Source organism: Calonectris borealis, chromosome 20 (genome assembly GCF_964195595.1).
Source record: "Calonectris borealis chromosome 20, bCalBor7.hap1.2, whole genome shotgun sequence".
Lineage (NCBI taxonomy): Eukaryota > Metazoa > Chordata > Aves > Procellariiformes > Procellariidae > Calonectris > Calonectris borealis.
This window is the reverse complement of record NC_134331.1, coordinates 4620719-4636957: the sequence shown is the minus strand read 5'-3', so window position 1 is coordinate 4636957 and position 16239 is coordinate 4620719. Positions and strand designations below refer to the sequence as shown.

The 16239-nt window shown below is 42.5% G+C and overlaps 2 protein-coding genes across 3 annotated transcripts in view; one reads left to right on the top strand and one right to left on the bottom strand.

Moving 5' to 3' along the window:
- RHBDL3 (rhomboid like 3) overlaps positions 1 to 6323 on the top strand; it is a 72489-nt gene extending 66166 nt beyond the window's left edge. Inside the window, exon 9 of the mRNA XM_075169568.1 lies at positions 181 to 6323. Coding sequence (XP_075025669.1) covers positions 181 to 452 — 272 coding nt within the window. The 3' untranslated portion in view covers positions 453 to 6323. The remainder of the gene's footprint in view (positions 1 to 180) is intronic.
- Positions 6324 to 8591: 2268 nt separating this feature from the next.
- On the bottom strand, positions 8592 to 16221 carry C20H17orf75 (chromosome 20 C17orf75 homolog). 2 transcript variants are annotated; one of them, XM_075169570.1, is made up of 11 exons: positions 15025 to 16221; positions 14649 to 14729; positions 13875 to 14000; positions 13298 to 13438; positions 13040 to 13097; positions 12256 to 12375; positions 11540 to 11604; positions 11283 to 11419; positions 10620 to 10723; positions 9790 to 10031; positions 8592 to 8902 (listed from the first exon to the last, which is right to left on the bottom strand). In XM_075169570.1, the coding sequence occupies exons 1-10, from the start codon at positions 15156 to 15158 to the stop codon at positions 9822 to 9824; spliced, it is 1176 nt and encodes a 391-aa protein (XP_075025671.1). In that variant the 5' UTR covers positions 15159 to 16221; the 3' UTR covers positions 8592 to 8902; positions 9790 to 9821. The 2 variants fall into 2 exon arrangements, with proteins under 2 accessions (XP_075025671.1, XP_075025670.1); XM_075169569.1 differs by having other exon boundaries at positions 8592 to 10031.
- Between the last annotated feature and the right edge of the window lie 18 nt (positions 16222 to 16239).

Below are 16239 nucleotides of genomic sequence, written 5' to 3'. Positions count from 1 at the left end.
GGAGACCTCACGTCTGTGTGCCGCACCCCTTACGTAGCCGTGGCTTCCCAGCTTCCCTATGTTCACCATACAAGGCAGTTTCTCCCTCTCCATCTCTTCAGGGATGCAGCGCTGCCTGCAAGATGGACTTAAGAAGGGATAGACCTAGGCAATTAATTTATTTTTCCTTCTTTGTTCCAGTGAGCTTTGAATTTGGAAGAGCCGTGTGGCTGCGATTCCACCCCTCTGCTTACCCACCATGCCCACACCCCAGCTTCATGGCTCACCTGGGAGGGGTGGTGGTTGGAATCACCCTCGGTGTCATCATTCTGAGGAACTATGAGCAGAGACTCCAAGATCAGACTTTATGGTGGATCTTCCTTTCTATTTATGTAATTTTTGTCTTGTTTGCCATCTTCTGGAACATTTTTGCCTACAGCCTGTTGGATCTAAAGCTACCTCCCCCTCCTTGAAAACATGGGACAGAAAACTCGAGCGTGGAATTCATCTGTCAGCTATGTTAAATGAATGAAAATGGAGGATCTATTTTTATATTTAACTTAGGGGAGGATAATTCTTTTGAATGCAAGTGTGTGCTGGAGGAGATGCTTAAAGATCTCACGAAAGAATGGGCTGATCGGTTTGTTGACATATCGAGCAGGTACTATAATACTGGCTGGCCGGGACCCGGCAGTTTCTCCACCGCCAGGGCTCCCGTTGGGCAGCTTGTACCTGGGCACTTATCACTTGGTTTGTTAGCACACGTCAATATTTTGTATGAGATATTTGTATTTTCCAGGTCAGTGCTGGAATTACGGCCAGTTGTTGAATGAAGCTCGTCAATGTTACTGAACACTAAAAGGGAAAAAGAGCAGACATTTACTAATTAGAGACTCGCATGGTACTCACAAGGCAGCGTGGGTTTGGTTTCTACGGACACATCTGACTGTTCAGCCATACCAGTGCCACTGTCTAATTACTTGAATGGTTCCTAAGATATTTTAGCCTACGGTGAAACCTGTCTTATGCACCTTTCAAAGGAATCAGCAGAACCTGATCACCCAAAGTGATGGAGACTGGTCTTCAACTACAGGTCAAATGAAATTGCACTATAAACCTTGGGAACTCTTAGAGTGTTATGGACACCCAGCCAGAGGTGACTTTTACTGCGCATGTTTCACTTGATTTTAATTAATTTTTTTCCCCCAGCTTGCTGTGGGTGGAGGGTATGACTGGGGTTTCTTTTCTGAGGGGTGGAGAAAAGGAGGGCAAATGTTCAATTGTGTTTTTATCAGCTGACAATCAGATGCTGTTTTCTTCTCACTTTATTTCTGGCCACGTTGATCTAACACCTGGCCTGTGGTGAGCTCCTAGCAAGGATCTCAACTCTTCCAGCAGGGAAGAAAAAGCGGGACCAGGATCACCTATAGCAGCGCAGGGTGGGAACCATCTAGTCTTTACAGCCATACAGTCCATTTGGGGCCAAATCTGTCCACTGAAGGCAGTGGATTTAAATCAGGTTGTATGTAGCACTGGTTTCCCACTGAAGTGGAAAGGTGTTACGGTGTTACAGTGATCATTCTCAAACTGATAAAACTGGTTTTAAAGTGACTGCTAAATTTTGAGGATGCCTCTTCCTGAGCCAATGGACGTTCAGAGGCTCCAGGCAACAGTTAGTTGCAATGATGCCTTTTTCTTTAACATTGGTCAACCCCAGGTTTTAGCAATCTGTGACTGGTCTGTAGCACAATCCATACAGCTGCCTGCAGGTCCTGGGGACCAGACTGCAACATCGGTAGTGCTTGTAGGTACGCTTCTCTGTAAGGTGCTTATGTTACTTTGCTTCTCGCTTTAGAGAGCTGCCAAACTACAGTCCAGGAACGTGGATGCCCTCCTTTTCTCTGCCCTTTACCCGCCTAGTTTGATGGCCTGGATAAAGCAGCCGCAGGAGTCTCTCTAGACTAGCTCCTTTCTTCCTTCTTTCTATTTGCAGACAGGCACCAGCCACCGGAGCCTTCCACAGCACATCTCACAGGCACTGTAGCAGTTGTGTTTGCTCGGCAGCAAAGTGTCTCTGTATCGTGGGCTTTATTCTCTCAGCCGTGTAATGGGTGCTGCCAGATGATACCACAAACTAGTAGGAGTCTGTCTTTCTAGAGGGGACATTCACAAGTGCTTATCAGCTGCCCCCTTCTTTGCCTCTTAGGGGAAAAATCTCTCTGGAAGTTGAAGTTCTGCTCCCACAGTACGCACTAGTAAAACTCCTGTTGCCTCGGGGAAAGGGAGGGGGGAGAAAATAAGTGTTTCTGCAGCCTGGAATAAGCCTTACCTGCAAAGGAAACAATTTTTGCCACCTTTGTGCACAGGAATGGGATCTCTGAGGGCAACTGCACTGTTGTTGTTCTGCATGGCTAGTACATTGCTCATGGGCCCTCAGATCAAGGAAGAAGAGGAGGGGATAAGGGTCAGAGCTCTGTTTGTTTTGGAGGAGGGGATTGGTTCCCCATGCCATTTTATCTCTGAAGTTTGGGTCCAGTTCAAAGCAGTCATGAGAGTTTGCATGCATCGTTTCAGGTCATGAGCTGGCCAGTGAGTTTCGTAGCGGTGGAGATCATCTCCCTGGGGAGCAGCAGGCAAGCAGGAGAGCGGGGAGCTAGGAGAATATTGACAAGAAGCATGGTTAACACGTAAGGAAGACATTCCTTTCCTCACCTATTGCTAAGCCTTTCTGATTACAGTTGCCTTTAAACCAGAGGTGAGCAAAAATGGGAGTTCCTCTGGAAGTTTTAGAAAAACTTTGAAAATTTTGCTAGAAAATTTCAATCGCAACAAAACCGAGATTATTTTGCCTATAATTTACCAGAGTACAGTGTGCACCGATTGACTTTTAGTTTTGGTTTCTCAACTGAAAGCTACCTAATGCCCATCAGTTTCTCCCCAGGAAAGGTTTCCGTGCCTGCCATTGATGTGCTCTGGGGTGAAGCAGCAAGCTGCAAGATCAAGGGCCACCTTGTTTCTTCATCAGCCTGACCCTGGCCAACATATCTTTGCCTCTGCTCAGAAGTAGGAGGGAGCTGAACAGAGTAATCCAGGCGCCCTTCTTTGGTCCTTTATCCATAGATGAACATAGTTTACATGAACTGGTCGAAAACAGCTTTGGGGTTGAGCTTATGACTTGTTCTTTTAAACTGTTGTTCACCTTTCTGACTTCTATTCTGTGTCCCCATGCCCTGCCTGAGCAAGTCTACAAGCAACCCTGGGGATCAGAAAGGCCAGACTTTAAAGCAGTACTAGATTTATTGTGGGTGAAGAAATAAAACCCTCTCACATTTATGCTCATCACAGCTGAAATCCCTCTCCATACATCAAGCAGGTTGTACACAGAGCCTGTTTGCTAAGAATCTATCAGCTCATGGAGTCAGGAGCAGTGCAAAGTGCTTAAGCTTTTGTAATTATTTTTTTTTAATCACTAAAATTATACTGTGAAAACTTGTTATGTTTTTACAGAGTATCAGGAAACCCAGTTGCGTTGTTTTCTAATGCACCCAGGAGCGCCACAGTGCTGCAGCACCAGAGAGCTAATAGCAAACAGGCTTTTCGTTTACCTCCAGATGTCCTTGAAGCTGCTGGCTTATTTCAGAGACGTAATATTCTGCTCACTTGTGGTCCCAACTTGTCACAGTCAGCAACGTGTTCCTGAAGGAGCCGTCCACAGAGGGACTGGTTTTGGCGATTGTTTTATTTCAGCTGCTGCCAGGATTTTACATCAGTCGGATAAAATGTGAATCTATTGAACCTTACAGACGTGCAGTGCTAGAGCAAGGGGCAAGGACCGTTACCAATGTACAGATTTGAACAGTGCGCGTTAGAGGAAGTTATTTTATGCTTGTGTCCTTGAGTGGACACACCACCTGGGAAAAAAAAGCCGTTTCTGTGCTGGACTTCCCATTTAGTAAGTATATTGCAGCACTGGTCCAGTGAGGGTGGGTGTAGGGAGTAGTAATGCAGACTGGGAGAGCCTGGGGTGCTGGTTGTACAGCTCCTTCAGGACATCTGCCGGCAGCACGGTGACAGCACGGTGACAGCAAGGTGACAGCACAGACGGGGTCCGGCTCGGAGCCCCTTGCTGACCCCTCATCCCAGAGGAGAGACGGGAGAAGTGGCTCAGACAGCCGTGGGGAGGAAGAAGGAGGGGGAGAACCAGGTAGATCGAAGTCCACGGGGCTTGCAAATTGCACCTTTTATTGCTAGATGTTTGGAGACAGGTAGAGATTAATTTTGTACACATTGGTAATAATATAGGAAGGAGGAGGGGGAGGGCTGTAATGGAGTGGTGGGAGAGGAGGTTACCAGAAACAACCTCTGAGTGAGGTGTAGAGGAGTCTTAAAAATGCTGATGAATTTACTTTTGCCGAGTTCTTGAGACAACATCTCATGTCACTTTTTCCGCATCAGTCGATGAGGAATCTTAGCACTTATGTGGCATGTTGTGATTCTTCACTGCTTGCTGCTTTAGCAGTAGAAGTATTTTATCAATGGGGAAGGGGGAGGCCAGAGAAATTATCGTTGTCTCAGGTTGCTGGACTAGAAATAAAGCTCAGGGATTCTGTGTCCCAAGACCTTGCTCTTTCTGATGGATTGTACTGCCTGATGGATGTTTTAAATCAGATTAGATCAATTTGAACTGGGGTATGAAGGATGGAATCTGACACGTTTAGAGCTGGTACTAAAATAACAGCTATCTGCTGACCTCACGAGACAGCCGCTGTTTTGTGCCAATATTTAGTCTCACAGGATCGTGGGTAGGGCTTTCACACTTACTTCAGTGAGTAAAGAGCTCAAAGTCTATCTGTTTACATAGATTCAAGCTCAGCTCAATTGCTTTGGAAACCCCATCCACTGGCTTTACGCGAAGTGGAACTGGAGAATATGGATGCAGTTCAACACCAGCAACCTCTGGAGGCCAACTGGGATCTACAGAACAAAGGCCAGCACCTCTGGGGTTTTAGCCTCTTTGAATTTTTTGCTGCTGTTCTGTTTCTTTTATACCAGTGGCTGCTCTACAGTGCTCTGTGATACGACTCAAAAATTCCTTCTGCAATCACTGATGCTGAGAGCTGGTTATAACGGAAAGCAGTGCATTTTGCAGCTCTGTAAAGAAAGAATCACACATAAGACAGAAACCAAGCTTGTTTAAAGGTAAAAGTATTTTTAATGTGACCATTAATCATAGGCTTTTAATTGGAAAAAGCTTTCTAATGAGGTATTTCTGAAATGCCAGTAGTAGTACAGAAAATTTATGTTTCAGGGTATTTTACAACACAGAGCACAAAATATTCCCTAGGCCTGATTTAAGTAACAATAGTACCTTAATTTCCAGTGAACTTAATAGATACATTAGTCGCTGACTGTCTCCTGACTCCCCCACAGTGTCTGTTTAGTTTGCAAATAAAGCTAGATTTATGCAGCTTTTCTTTTGCTTACACTACTAATGCTAACAACACATCCAAGTGTTAAACACAAAGCACTAAACAATGTAATTTTCTGCCTTAAAATACTGAACAAATTAAACTTTCCCGTTAAGGGCTAGTGAAACAAAATTATATTTGCAAGGTAAGACGCTATGGTACGTTTCCAAATATTTTTGTATTGTGTACATTCTGTATATTTTTGTTGTAACAATATTATTTGAGCGCAGAATCCATTAAATTTTTTTTGTTGGTGTTTTTTGGGGGGTTTCTGTTTCTTTTTTTTTTTTAAAGTAAAATTGAGCTGTTCTACATCACATGCCAAAAAAAACAACCAGAAAAAACTTTCAAAGACAGTTTTGTAACTTTGTCTAGACTTAACACAGTATTTAACAAAAGAGCAATTGGTTTTGAGCATCTTTTAATAACGACATTGAAAACTCATTCTTATGTCTCTCTAAAAGTGTCTGTCTGAAAGATAAAGGGGAGAGTGAACTGCTGCTTTATTTCTCCAGGAGATATAACAAGGATGCAGAACTGGCTTGGGACTTGTATGGAAGCTCGGGTCTTGTCCCAGCATTTGACAACTGACACTTTAGTGCAGTAGTGACCTCAGAACTACGGGGAACTTGGCGACCAAGTACCTTAGACTGTTTAAAATTTTTGATTGGGGTGGAGGGTTGTTCTTTTTTAACATCAGTCTCTACTGAATGCCTTAAAATCTCAGAGCCGACACATTCTTGTCTCTTGAATCAATAGTGGGAACAACATATCCAGGAAGTTCTGTAGCAAACCTCCAACTGATTTGGTTATTTTGAGATAACTAAAATAAAACCCCTTCCACCAGTGTGGAAGGGGGAGGCTTATTTTGAAAAATGTTTTGTGTTTTTGTTGGGAAACATTGGGTTAAAGTGTAACTTAAAGAAATGAAGATGTAACTAGCAGCAGTTTCTGTCAGATTTGTTACTCCTAAGGGGAGGCAGATCGCTGCTACCGTATGTGGGACTCAGCTCTTGCTGTTAGTTTTCTGCACTTAACTGAGTTTTCTGAGACACTTAAATCTCTTTATTCATTAGTTGAGGACTTTCAGGAAGAAGGTAAGGTGGGTTTTGTCGGGTTTTATAGTTATTTTGTCGGTTGGTGGGTTTTGTCGTTTTTTTTCCAGTTAATACAGAAAGCATTACTGTCTGCTAGCACCATACATTTTTCTTGCTGGCCAAAATAATTTTAGAAAGGCAAACGGAAGGACAGAAATATTGCCAATTCCAGCATACCTGTCGCAGAGAAGGAGCCAAAAGCTGGCAGCCTTGACACTTAGCCTTGATCACACAAACTCATAAAACTCATTATCATTTTATTCCCATAGCTCCAATCATATTCTGTGTAGTAAGCATTGCTCTAAGTGTTGGAAAGAGAAATACTAATTGGTTTATAGGCTACTTCTCTTGGGGGTAAAGAGGGGGGAAACCCAAAAAACCAAACCAGACCCTGATTTTTCAAACTGCAAGAGGTCTGTAGCAGTTAAATCTAAACTTGCATTCTTAACATAGGCCTGGGGGATTTTGTCTTTGGTTGGTTTTGGGTTTGGGTATTTTGGGGGTTTTGTTTGTTCGTTCATTTGTTTGTTGTTTTGGTTTGGTTTTTTTGTTTTTTTTTTTTTTTTTTTTCCCCCCAAAGGTTTTTAAATCAGACCCTTAAAACTACAGTAAAAATCTTTCAGGTTTGCAAATTAAGTGCAATCTCAGCATCTTCTGACCTTTTGTGTGCTTCATCCTGAGCTTTGAATAGCTGATTGCTGGAGGAAGTTAAGTGTGTAATACTCTCCAGGCATCCATGCAGCTAAACCAGCTCCTTCTGCATTAATTATTATGCTTTTGTTTAATTTCCTTTAGTTTTGTTTTTTAAAATAGAATTTATAATGGGAAGATGCCAGTAAAACCTGCAAATTCATGAATTCCCAGGGTGTATTTCAATGTGGTGTGTACTTGTGAGCGTCTTGAGTTTAGTAGCTAGGTAACTGAACGGCAAAGTTACTGCAAAGCTGGCAGAAGCGAGATGATGTTAAAACGAAGGCTGCAGAAAGCAAGAAGTTACATTTTTCATAATGCCAGCCACCCTCAGTGCTGGGAAAATTCAGGAAAAAAAAAGGCTGTGACTGAAGCTGTCCACATGTAACAGAGTACAAATTCAGTGGGACTGATACCGAACAATAACCTTGGAGGGAGAAGCCCCAACAAGACTAAGCAAAGTTTTACAGTTAAGGTTAAAAAAGCTGGATTTTGAAGAGTGATTTATGATAGTTTACCTCACAAACAAAACAAAAATCTTAATGAGTGTAGTATGGGTCATATGATAATAGGGTAATTCAGGTTGTAAGGGACCTCAGAAGATCTCTAGTCCCACGTCCTGCTGAAGACAGGGTCAGCTAAGAGGTAATGCAGGTTGTTCAGCACTTCAGCCAGTTTATTCTTGAGAACTTCCAGAGATGAAGACCGGGCAAAGCAATTGTGGTTGCATCTCAGCAGAAGTTTATCACCACCAGCATGGCTGTGCCTGGGACTGACCTACTCTTTGTAAATATTAAGGCCAGCACATAGAACATCTGGCCCCACGAGGCTCTGGCCCAACTCTCCACCCAGCTGCAGGCACAAGGAGCAGGACTAGTGCAATGATTTCTTACTCCTACCAGATCACAGCTACCCGTTCTTCACATCCAACTTCTTTTTTTTTTGGAGCACTGAGCTCTTCCCTGCTCAGGCAAAATACTAAATGATCAGTGCTCCAACTTCGTTAAAAATGTGCAAGAGCAACAAAGGGTGACGTTTTATTGAGTGGCATTGCTTTACTCGCTCATGAATAAAATATTCTGAAGGAAAACATTGTTACTTCTCAGAGCTCCTCCAAATGAGAGAATAAGGGGTTTGTTTTCTTCAAATGACTTCTATTTTCTTCTCTGACCTCAGCTGTCAATATGACACTTGCAGACTCCTGCACATTACACTAGCAGCTTCTCTGCATTGTGTGAATAAAGGGTTTTAAACAGGAGACATGAAGGACAACACTCATTTGTAATTTAATATGTAACTCATGATTAAGGATTTGGATGTGTTTTACTGTAAACCTTATCATAGGTTCAACACACTGTCACCAGAAAGCATTCAACTTTTATCGTCACAGTACACAGCACTGACAGAACAGTCAAACCGAATGCATCAGTAAGACTGTAACAGTTGCTGTTTCAGGGAGAGTTGTTCAAATGCCCCAATTTAGGCATTCGAACACCTCTGCTGCAAAGGAAAGCAACAGGGAGTTTTGCTTGTATCAGGTTAGCAGAAATAGTCCTCGTTTATGTCGTCACTCAGAGGCCTTGTGAGTTTTGATTCCAGCTGTAGCCAAAGATTTTCTTCAAGTATTCTGCTGCCTAAATGTCCTACGATGTGGGTAAGAATTCATTGCTGAAATACAATGAAATGTTTTAAAGTCTGAATAATTAACTTGGGAACTTAGTTTACTTCAATTTCTGAAGAAGTTTCTATTAATTTAAAGTTAATATTTAATCTGTAAAATTTTCAGGTTTAATTCTCCATGATTGAAAAACATATGATTATTTACAGTTACCCAAAATGGGTACTAAGAACACGCAAAGAAGTTCTTCATCACAACGCAAACTAACGAAGAATGGGATTCATCAAATAGCCTGGGAATTTAACATGTCTGTCCAGTGTATGTATGCATACATACAAGCACACACAAACCGATTCCTAAAACTCTGTTCGGTCTTAGGGCAGTTCTGTTTCATACCAATTAACAAGTTGTTTATCTAGTAACAGAAGAACAAACTGCCAATTTGAAAGAAGAATGTGGAAACTAGCTACAGACTTGTTATCTATGTTCTCTTATATAAACAAATATGATTAATTCATTTACTATGATTTATCCAGATGTTTGTGCTTCTTTATATCTTAAAACAAAAGTAACCAGATCTTAATGATTAGACACAATGATTTTAAAGATATTTAAAATATTTAAAACACTGAAGTGCTTGCCAGGTAAGGGATTTGGGGTTTTTTTTCGTGCAATGACTGTAAAAACCAAATGTCATGATTTCCTCAGAAAAGGAGCATGTCATGTGGAGAATCTGGTAAGCACTGAAAACTATGCAGGAGTTTTTGTATGATCTGGTATTTACACATTAAAAAAAAGCTCATATTGCTTTATCTAAAAAAGAGGCAGAGGAAACTGCAACTTAGGTTTGATTTAGGTAATACTTTTAAATATAAATTAAAAATCCTGCAATAGTGAAACTAAGCTGCACAGAAGAAATTAATGATTTATACAATACCCTCAAATGAGTACAGAATAATTAAAATAATTTTAAGCCACTGGTGTTTCTCTCATGAATTCCTCAAGGACTGTCACCACATTTCTGGCTTCTGGCATTTCTGCATGTTCTACTTTAACAATCTTCAAAAGGATGTCTCCACTGCCACAGTTCTTTAGAAACATGTAACACTTGAACAAGGCGTAGTGGTTCATTTCAGCCTGGCGGATAAACCTCTTCAGGTTGTTAATGTCTTGTATAGCCTGGGAAAAGAGTAACAGAGCATGGAAGGAAAACATACTATCATGCGGAAAAGTGAGGGAAGAATAGCAAGAGAAGCAAAAGCATTTCCGATAGGAATTTTATGTTACTACTCAAGAGTAATGTAAGAATTGAGTACTGTCTTTGATGCATATTACCACTGTTACTGTAATGATACAAAGTGTGTGGACACCACAACTTGATAATGCCCAAACTTGTATCCAGAGTTCTCCTCTTCTGTTATGACAGATCACCTAAGAAGTGTTAAATACTGAATCCATGTTACCCAATTACATGATATTGTGTAAGCACAGCTCAAATTAACAGTATTTTAAGAAAAAAAAAAGTGGGTTTTATTTTAAATATGAGAAAATGCCTTTGGAGTACTCACTGAAGAAACTTTCCCACTACTTTACATTCTAGTCTTGTCAACTACAGTAAGCCAGTCCTCAACTTAAACTTCAGAGTTAATCAGTTAATGATGTATAGTCATCTTAAGTAACCTAAAACTTTTCTTTTCTGCAAAAGGAGTATTTGCTCCCTCAGAAACCCTGATGTCTTCTCCAAGTCTTTAACATATGAACAGGTACCTTCAATTTAAAGTTTTCCAAAATCTGCCGGAAGAGAAACGGATTTCCACCTTCAGCACCATTCACAAAAGCATGCATCCAGTCCTCACAGAACCTGTTGCTTCCTGTTACGTGTTCAGGAACACAGGAAAGAGATGAGAAAAAGTAAATGCGCTCAACATAAATATATATAGCTACATTCACCTGGTTTAATCACTCTCACATAACAACCGGTAGTAGTATACCTGGGCCAGGAAATAAGTCTTAAGAAAAACAATACATGTGGAAAAGAAAAGCAAACATAGCTACAGTGATTACATGAAATTCTGTTCCAATTGTTGAATCCCTTTTCACAACATTTGTCAGAAATACAGTAGGGGGAAAAAAAAAGTTTTGCAGCTTTCTTGAAGTGTACAAGTCATAGTTTCATGGTCTGCAAACTAAATGCATTGTGGATTTTATTATCAACCATTTTAAACCAGAGTTCCAGTGTATCTGGTAAAACAAACTACTCTGCCACCTCACAGGAAAACAGGTGGTGTAGCTTCCAGCCAGAATCCAAACTTTCTGGGCATGAACCTATGAGCTTCTGAATATCCTCAACTACCTCTAACGTCCGCAACTCTCAGCAGCTGATGGATACAAGTGAGTAACATGAAGAAGTATTCACAGCTGTAATCTCACCTGCATTATGCAACTGAGGCTGAGGTCCACTACAGTCTATAATCATTGACTTGTGCTGCTCCTCGGTCATGGCAATGCACAAGGAGGTCATTGTGCCTTCCTGAACAAGCCCTTGGAGGCTGGCGGCTGCCAGAAACCTGACACAAAAAGCTCTTGTGAACTGCTTGCTTCTTTAAATTCCTGAACAGCAAGAACAGGAGGCTGTCATACGCAAAAGCCAAGTTACTCACAGTACCTTGGTCTCAAAGTATCTTTACCTGCTAATGTCTTTTTCTGTTCTTTCATCTGCGTTTTTTACTTCCACAGGAGTATAACTCAAAGCCTTAAATCAAACAAAAAAAAAAGAAAAAAGCTAGATGCAACTTTGATATTATTTCTGTTGCTATATTGCAGTTACTAGCAATAAATACATAATGTGGTACTTTAAAAATTGTTCTTTTCAGAGAAAGAGTAGAGGCTAAGGGAATGCTCCATATTATAGTCATTGCAGCTGGTTTTGCATTCAGAAGAAATACAGCAGTTATACTCTATTAGCTATTCCATCCAAAGCCTCCTCAAACTCAGGGATTAGAGCTAGGATTAATTTCTTTTCTGTTTCCAGTGAATTACATGAGGCACATACGCAATATAACATCCTTGGTTCAGAGGAATCATAGCAGGGACAGCGTTCTCATGCTCTTTCTAATTTTCTCATTCTAATTTCAACTTGGACACTCCTATGCAATTTAAAATGAGTTAACTATAAAAATTGATAGAAGAAATTGCTATATGCTTCCTTAGCAATAAAGCAGGGAAAAAGTACTTGCCCTGAATTAAAAAAAAAAAAAAAGAAAGAAAAAAAAAAAAGAAGAAAAAAGTTGTTCCTCATTTACTCCTGGCTGAGAAAGCAAATGCAGGAAACATTTTAAACATGTTGGAGTCACTGAGATTCCTTCTGAACCTTTTTTAGTTATCCAGTTTGAAATACACTTACAGCATGTAACAAAAAGGCGAGTTTCTCCTGCAAGAGCTGTACGACTCTCTGAATAGGGCATATGGCATTCTCAAACCAGCTTCTCAAGTAGGGGTTAACGTAGGTCTCCAAGGTTTTTTGCTGTAACAAGTTGAAACATTAAAACTTTAACTACAAATTAAATTTCTACACAAATAGAAGCCTATCAATAATCTATTCAGCCTAAGATATTTGGATAAAGCCTTCTTAAATTCAAACCACAGGACACTAAAATAATGAGTTTGACATTTAAAGCCACACTTTATCAGCAGTGAAGGGCTTTGCATTTTAAGAAATAGACAGAACTGTAATATTATGGTATATACTGAGCAAAGACCATGTAACAGCAGACGGGATGAGAAAGATATTTAAAATGCATAGTTTCTGTTTGAAAAATTGTGCCGAGAAAACCACTAAAAATCCTTCCGTAACATTCAGAAGCGATAAGAATCCAGGTGGACATTAATAACTTTCCTGTAGACCATTACCTTTTATTAGTTTTCTTCTCTCTGAATCTAACTGCAAGTAACCTTTAAAAGATTTATGACTGGTACAAAAAAGTCCCCCCCTTTCTTATTTCCTTTTGACTTGTGTGATTGATAGCGCTTTAGACATTCACTACAGTGAACCAAGTATCTCTCAGTGTTTCATACTGGTACTTAAAACACCTATTTTGTCTCTATACTAAATCTTCCAGATTGCCTTAGTAATAAATATGTGTAAATAGTAATTTTCACCACTTAAAAAAAAAAAAGTTAGGCCTTACCTCCAAATCAAGATTTATCTTCAGACTTTGAATGTATTTGTCCAGCTCAAGTCTGAAGGTATCTTCTTAAGGAAAATAAGATGCATCAGTTAAGACCTGCATTTTTCCCTTTCAGTATATGGCTGTTACTGACATTTTCAGTTACTGGAAGGTGTGCACAAATGAGCTGATTTCAAGTAGGAAACAGACAAAATGAGAACATAATTTTTATATCATCTCCCCCTCCACACAGATAAAGAAAGTTAAAGGTAAGGATATAGTTCCAGACCTTTCTCTGAACCACCTAAGAAACAAACCACATATTCTGGAGCATTGATGTCCGATTCCAGTGTTGCCATTTCTAGAAGATTTTCTTGGTGGAAACGACAGTAATAACAACCAACTTTATATTCTGGTATGCTATGCAGAAAAAAAAAAGAATTATTTTGTTACAGATACATCACAATAAATATGTGCAAAAAGCACTTTCTGTAAAGAAAATTCTTTCTGTAAAGCATTTTCACCCACTAGCACTGGTGGCTCCTATGGTCATATATAGAGCTCTTAGACCTTCTCTTTTTTCCTCTGTGGTGCGATCAGAGTAGTTTAAAAAGGAAATAGTCATAAACACATGTAGTATTTTTAAGTATTCAAACAGTAAATTATTTACTAAAGCTACCTAGAAAAAGAGGAAAGTGCCACTGTGCAAAGCTGTTATTAACAGCAGCAATATTAACAGCAATAACTGAGAACATGGAATCAGGATTAAACGTAAGTGCAGCAGCAGATGGCAAGATGTGCAGTGCTGCCAATGTTTCCTACAGTTTCTCATTCACAAATAATTTTTAAAATTTACCTCAGCCCCACTGACGCTACATTCCCCATTCCTTCAAACAGGGCTCCTTTAGTAAGACGCTTAGCGATAAAACTACGCAATTCAGTCTCCGCTTCAGCTGGTAAGTTAGTGTCCAGCAAGGAGAGGCTTTAAAAAACAAGAAGAAATCGTTAGCAAAAAGCAAATGTTATCGTTTCGTTTCTCTGAACAAGTGCAGAACCACCTGCTTCTAGAAGGGGGACCACTGTGATCTCTCTCTGGCTTACAGCTAACGCGCTCTGTGACTTCTGGCCCATCAGAAACGCATTCAGTGGTTTGCCCACTAGACCAGAAGTCTGGAGTCGTGGTGTCAGCTGATGCTGAACTCCTCAGCAGCTATGAACAAGTCACTGCCCCTCTTTGTTCCCATGTTTCCCTAGCTGTCATACAGAGCAACAAGTCCATTACAGAGCTTGTGAAAGATAAGATGTCCATTTAAAATTGTTTAATAAATTTTAATTATCTATTATCTACATGAAGACCTAAGTCAATACAGAAATGTCAAGTATTAGTAGCAAAGAAAACAGAGTTCAAACTCAAAGATGATACTTTAATACATTATTTGAGCTCTGTAGTTGTGTTCATTCCCTACGTATTCCAGAAAAAGCACCCGGGGGACCTCAGTATACCTTCACAGAGGTTTCTGCTTTGAAGGGACTTCAGTGTACTTGCTTACTATTCACCTAACAGCAACACGGCAAAGACTTCAAAATGGGGTGTTACAGTCAATTATGCTCTTCTGCAGATGGGCTTTACCTGAAGTCTTCGCTGGAGGGTGTCTCTGCCGCCGCGCTGCTGCGACTGCCATCCCCGCCGTCTGCTCCCTGCTGTGAGGATCTGAAAATCAAGCCATGCCTATGATTGATTTTACAGCCTTAACACACAGAACAGGGAAAGGGGAGTGCAGCGGGAAGAGGTATGGCCTGAGGGTGTTTTAAAGCAGGAGCAGGGAATCGGGACATTATGGGAGGAAAAAAATCTTTTCGGGGAGAGAGAGGGGGGAAAAATACAGGGAATTCAAGCAGCTGGGAACTGACAAGGCCTGGAAACGGCCTTCCCGCGGGGCGGACCCAGCGCGCACCCGCCTCGCCAGGCCCCGGCAGGCCTCGGCCGCGGCTAGCGACCCCCTCACCTGCAGCTCCGGTAGCCGTAGAGGCTGTGGTAGGTGCTGCCGTGCCGCTCCGGCCGCCGCTCCTCGCCCGCGCCGCCGCCCTCCTCGCTGCTCTCCAGCTCCCGCTCATCGCCGTCCGGCAGCGCCGGCAACATCCCGGCCCAAGCCGCCGCCTTGCGCCGCGGGGAACGCGGCCCTCTGTCGCCGCCCGGGCCGCGCCTCACCCCCGCCGCCCACCCGCTCCGGGCCCTGCGCTCGCCGCCCGCCGCTCTCCGCCCCGGAGGCAGGGCAGGGGCAGGGCGGCGGGAGGGCGGGCGCACCGTGGCGGCTGCGCTACAGCTTCTCCCCCACCCCGAGTGGGTGTACCCACGCCCGTGGGCAGGCCGCGCCCGGTCCCCGGCAGCTGGGAGGAGGGTGAATTGGCTGAGGCAGCTTTGAAGGGCTTGAACCGCTCAAGATGCAACAGGGCACCTCCTCACCCAAACGAGAGCTGTACCGGATAAAGCTGCAATAGCTCCCGTTGCTGCAACTCCTCTGTTTATGTAATTTACTGAAAAACGCAGTATAGATGCTATAGTACTCGTATCAGTACAGGTAATTCTTCAAAAGCTGTTCACTGATTTAATGGCAGGACCCGCTCAAAACACATCTGACGGGATTAGCTGTGCCGCCTGTTTTTAAAAAGCCTACTCTGCTTCTGAAATACTTTTTTTTCTGTTAAAACAGCGCATTTGTTAGCTCAGTCTCGTAACTAACAGACAGTTCTCGCAGACAAGCCCTGCGGGCCGCGGAGCAGCTGTCACCCCCAGCCTGCGGCAGGAAGCCGGCAGGTTCTCCTGGGAGCTCGGGAGCCGCGGGAATACTCGGGGGGTAACGCAGACCCACCACCCGATGGGCTGTAACAGAAAGACCAGCCCCCGGCCAGGCACGGGAAGCTCTGGGGGAGACGAGGGCTCAACACATTTCAGTTTTATAGTGGAGGGCCGTGCTCGCCCCCCGCCCCAACGCCTCCCATCAAGAGCCAGCTACGCAGACACAGGTAACCACCACCAAACCACTGTGCAGAGCGACCTGTTTAAGAGATACCGGCTCTTGCCCAGTCTGACTTCGTAGGGGAAAAACAGTTTCTCCTTAACATTAAACACGGAGACGGGAAACATCAACCAGGTGCTTCACACAGCTCAGCCCACCCGCGACAGCGGCTGAAACAAAATGGCGGCCAGGCGCCACCGCGAG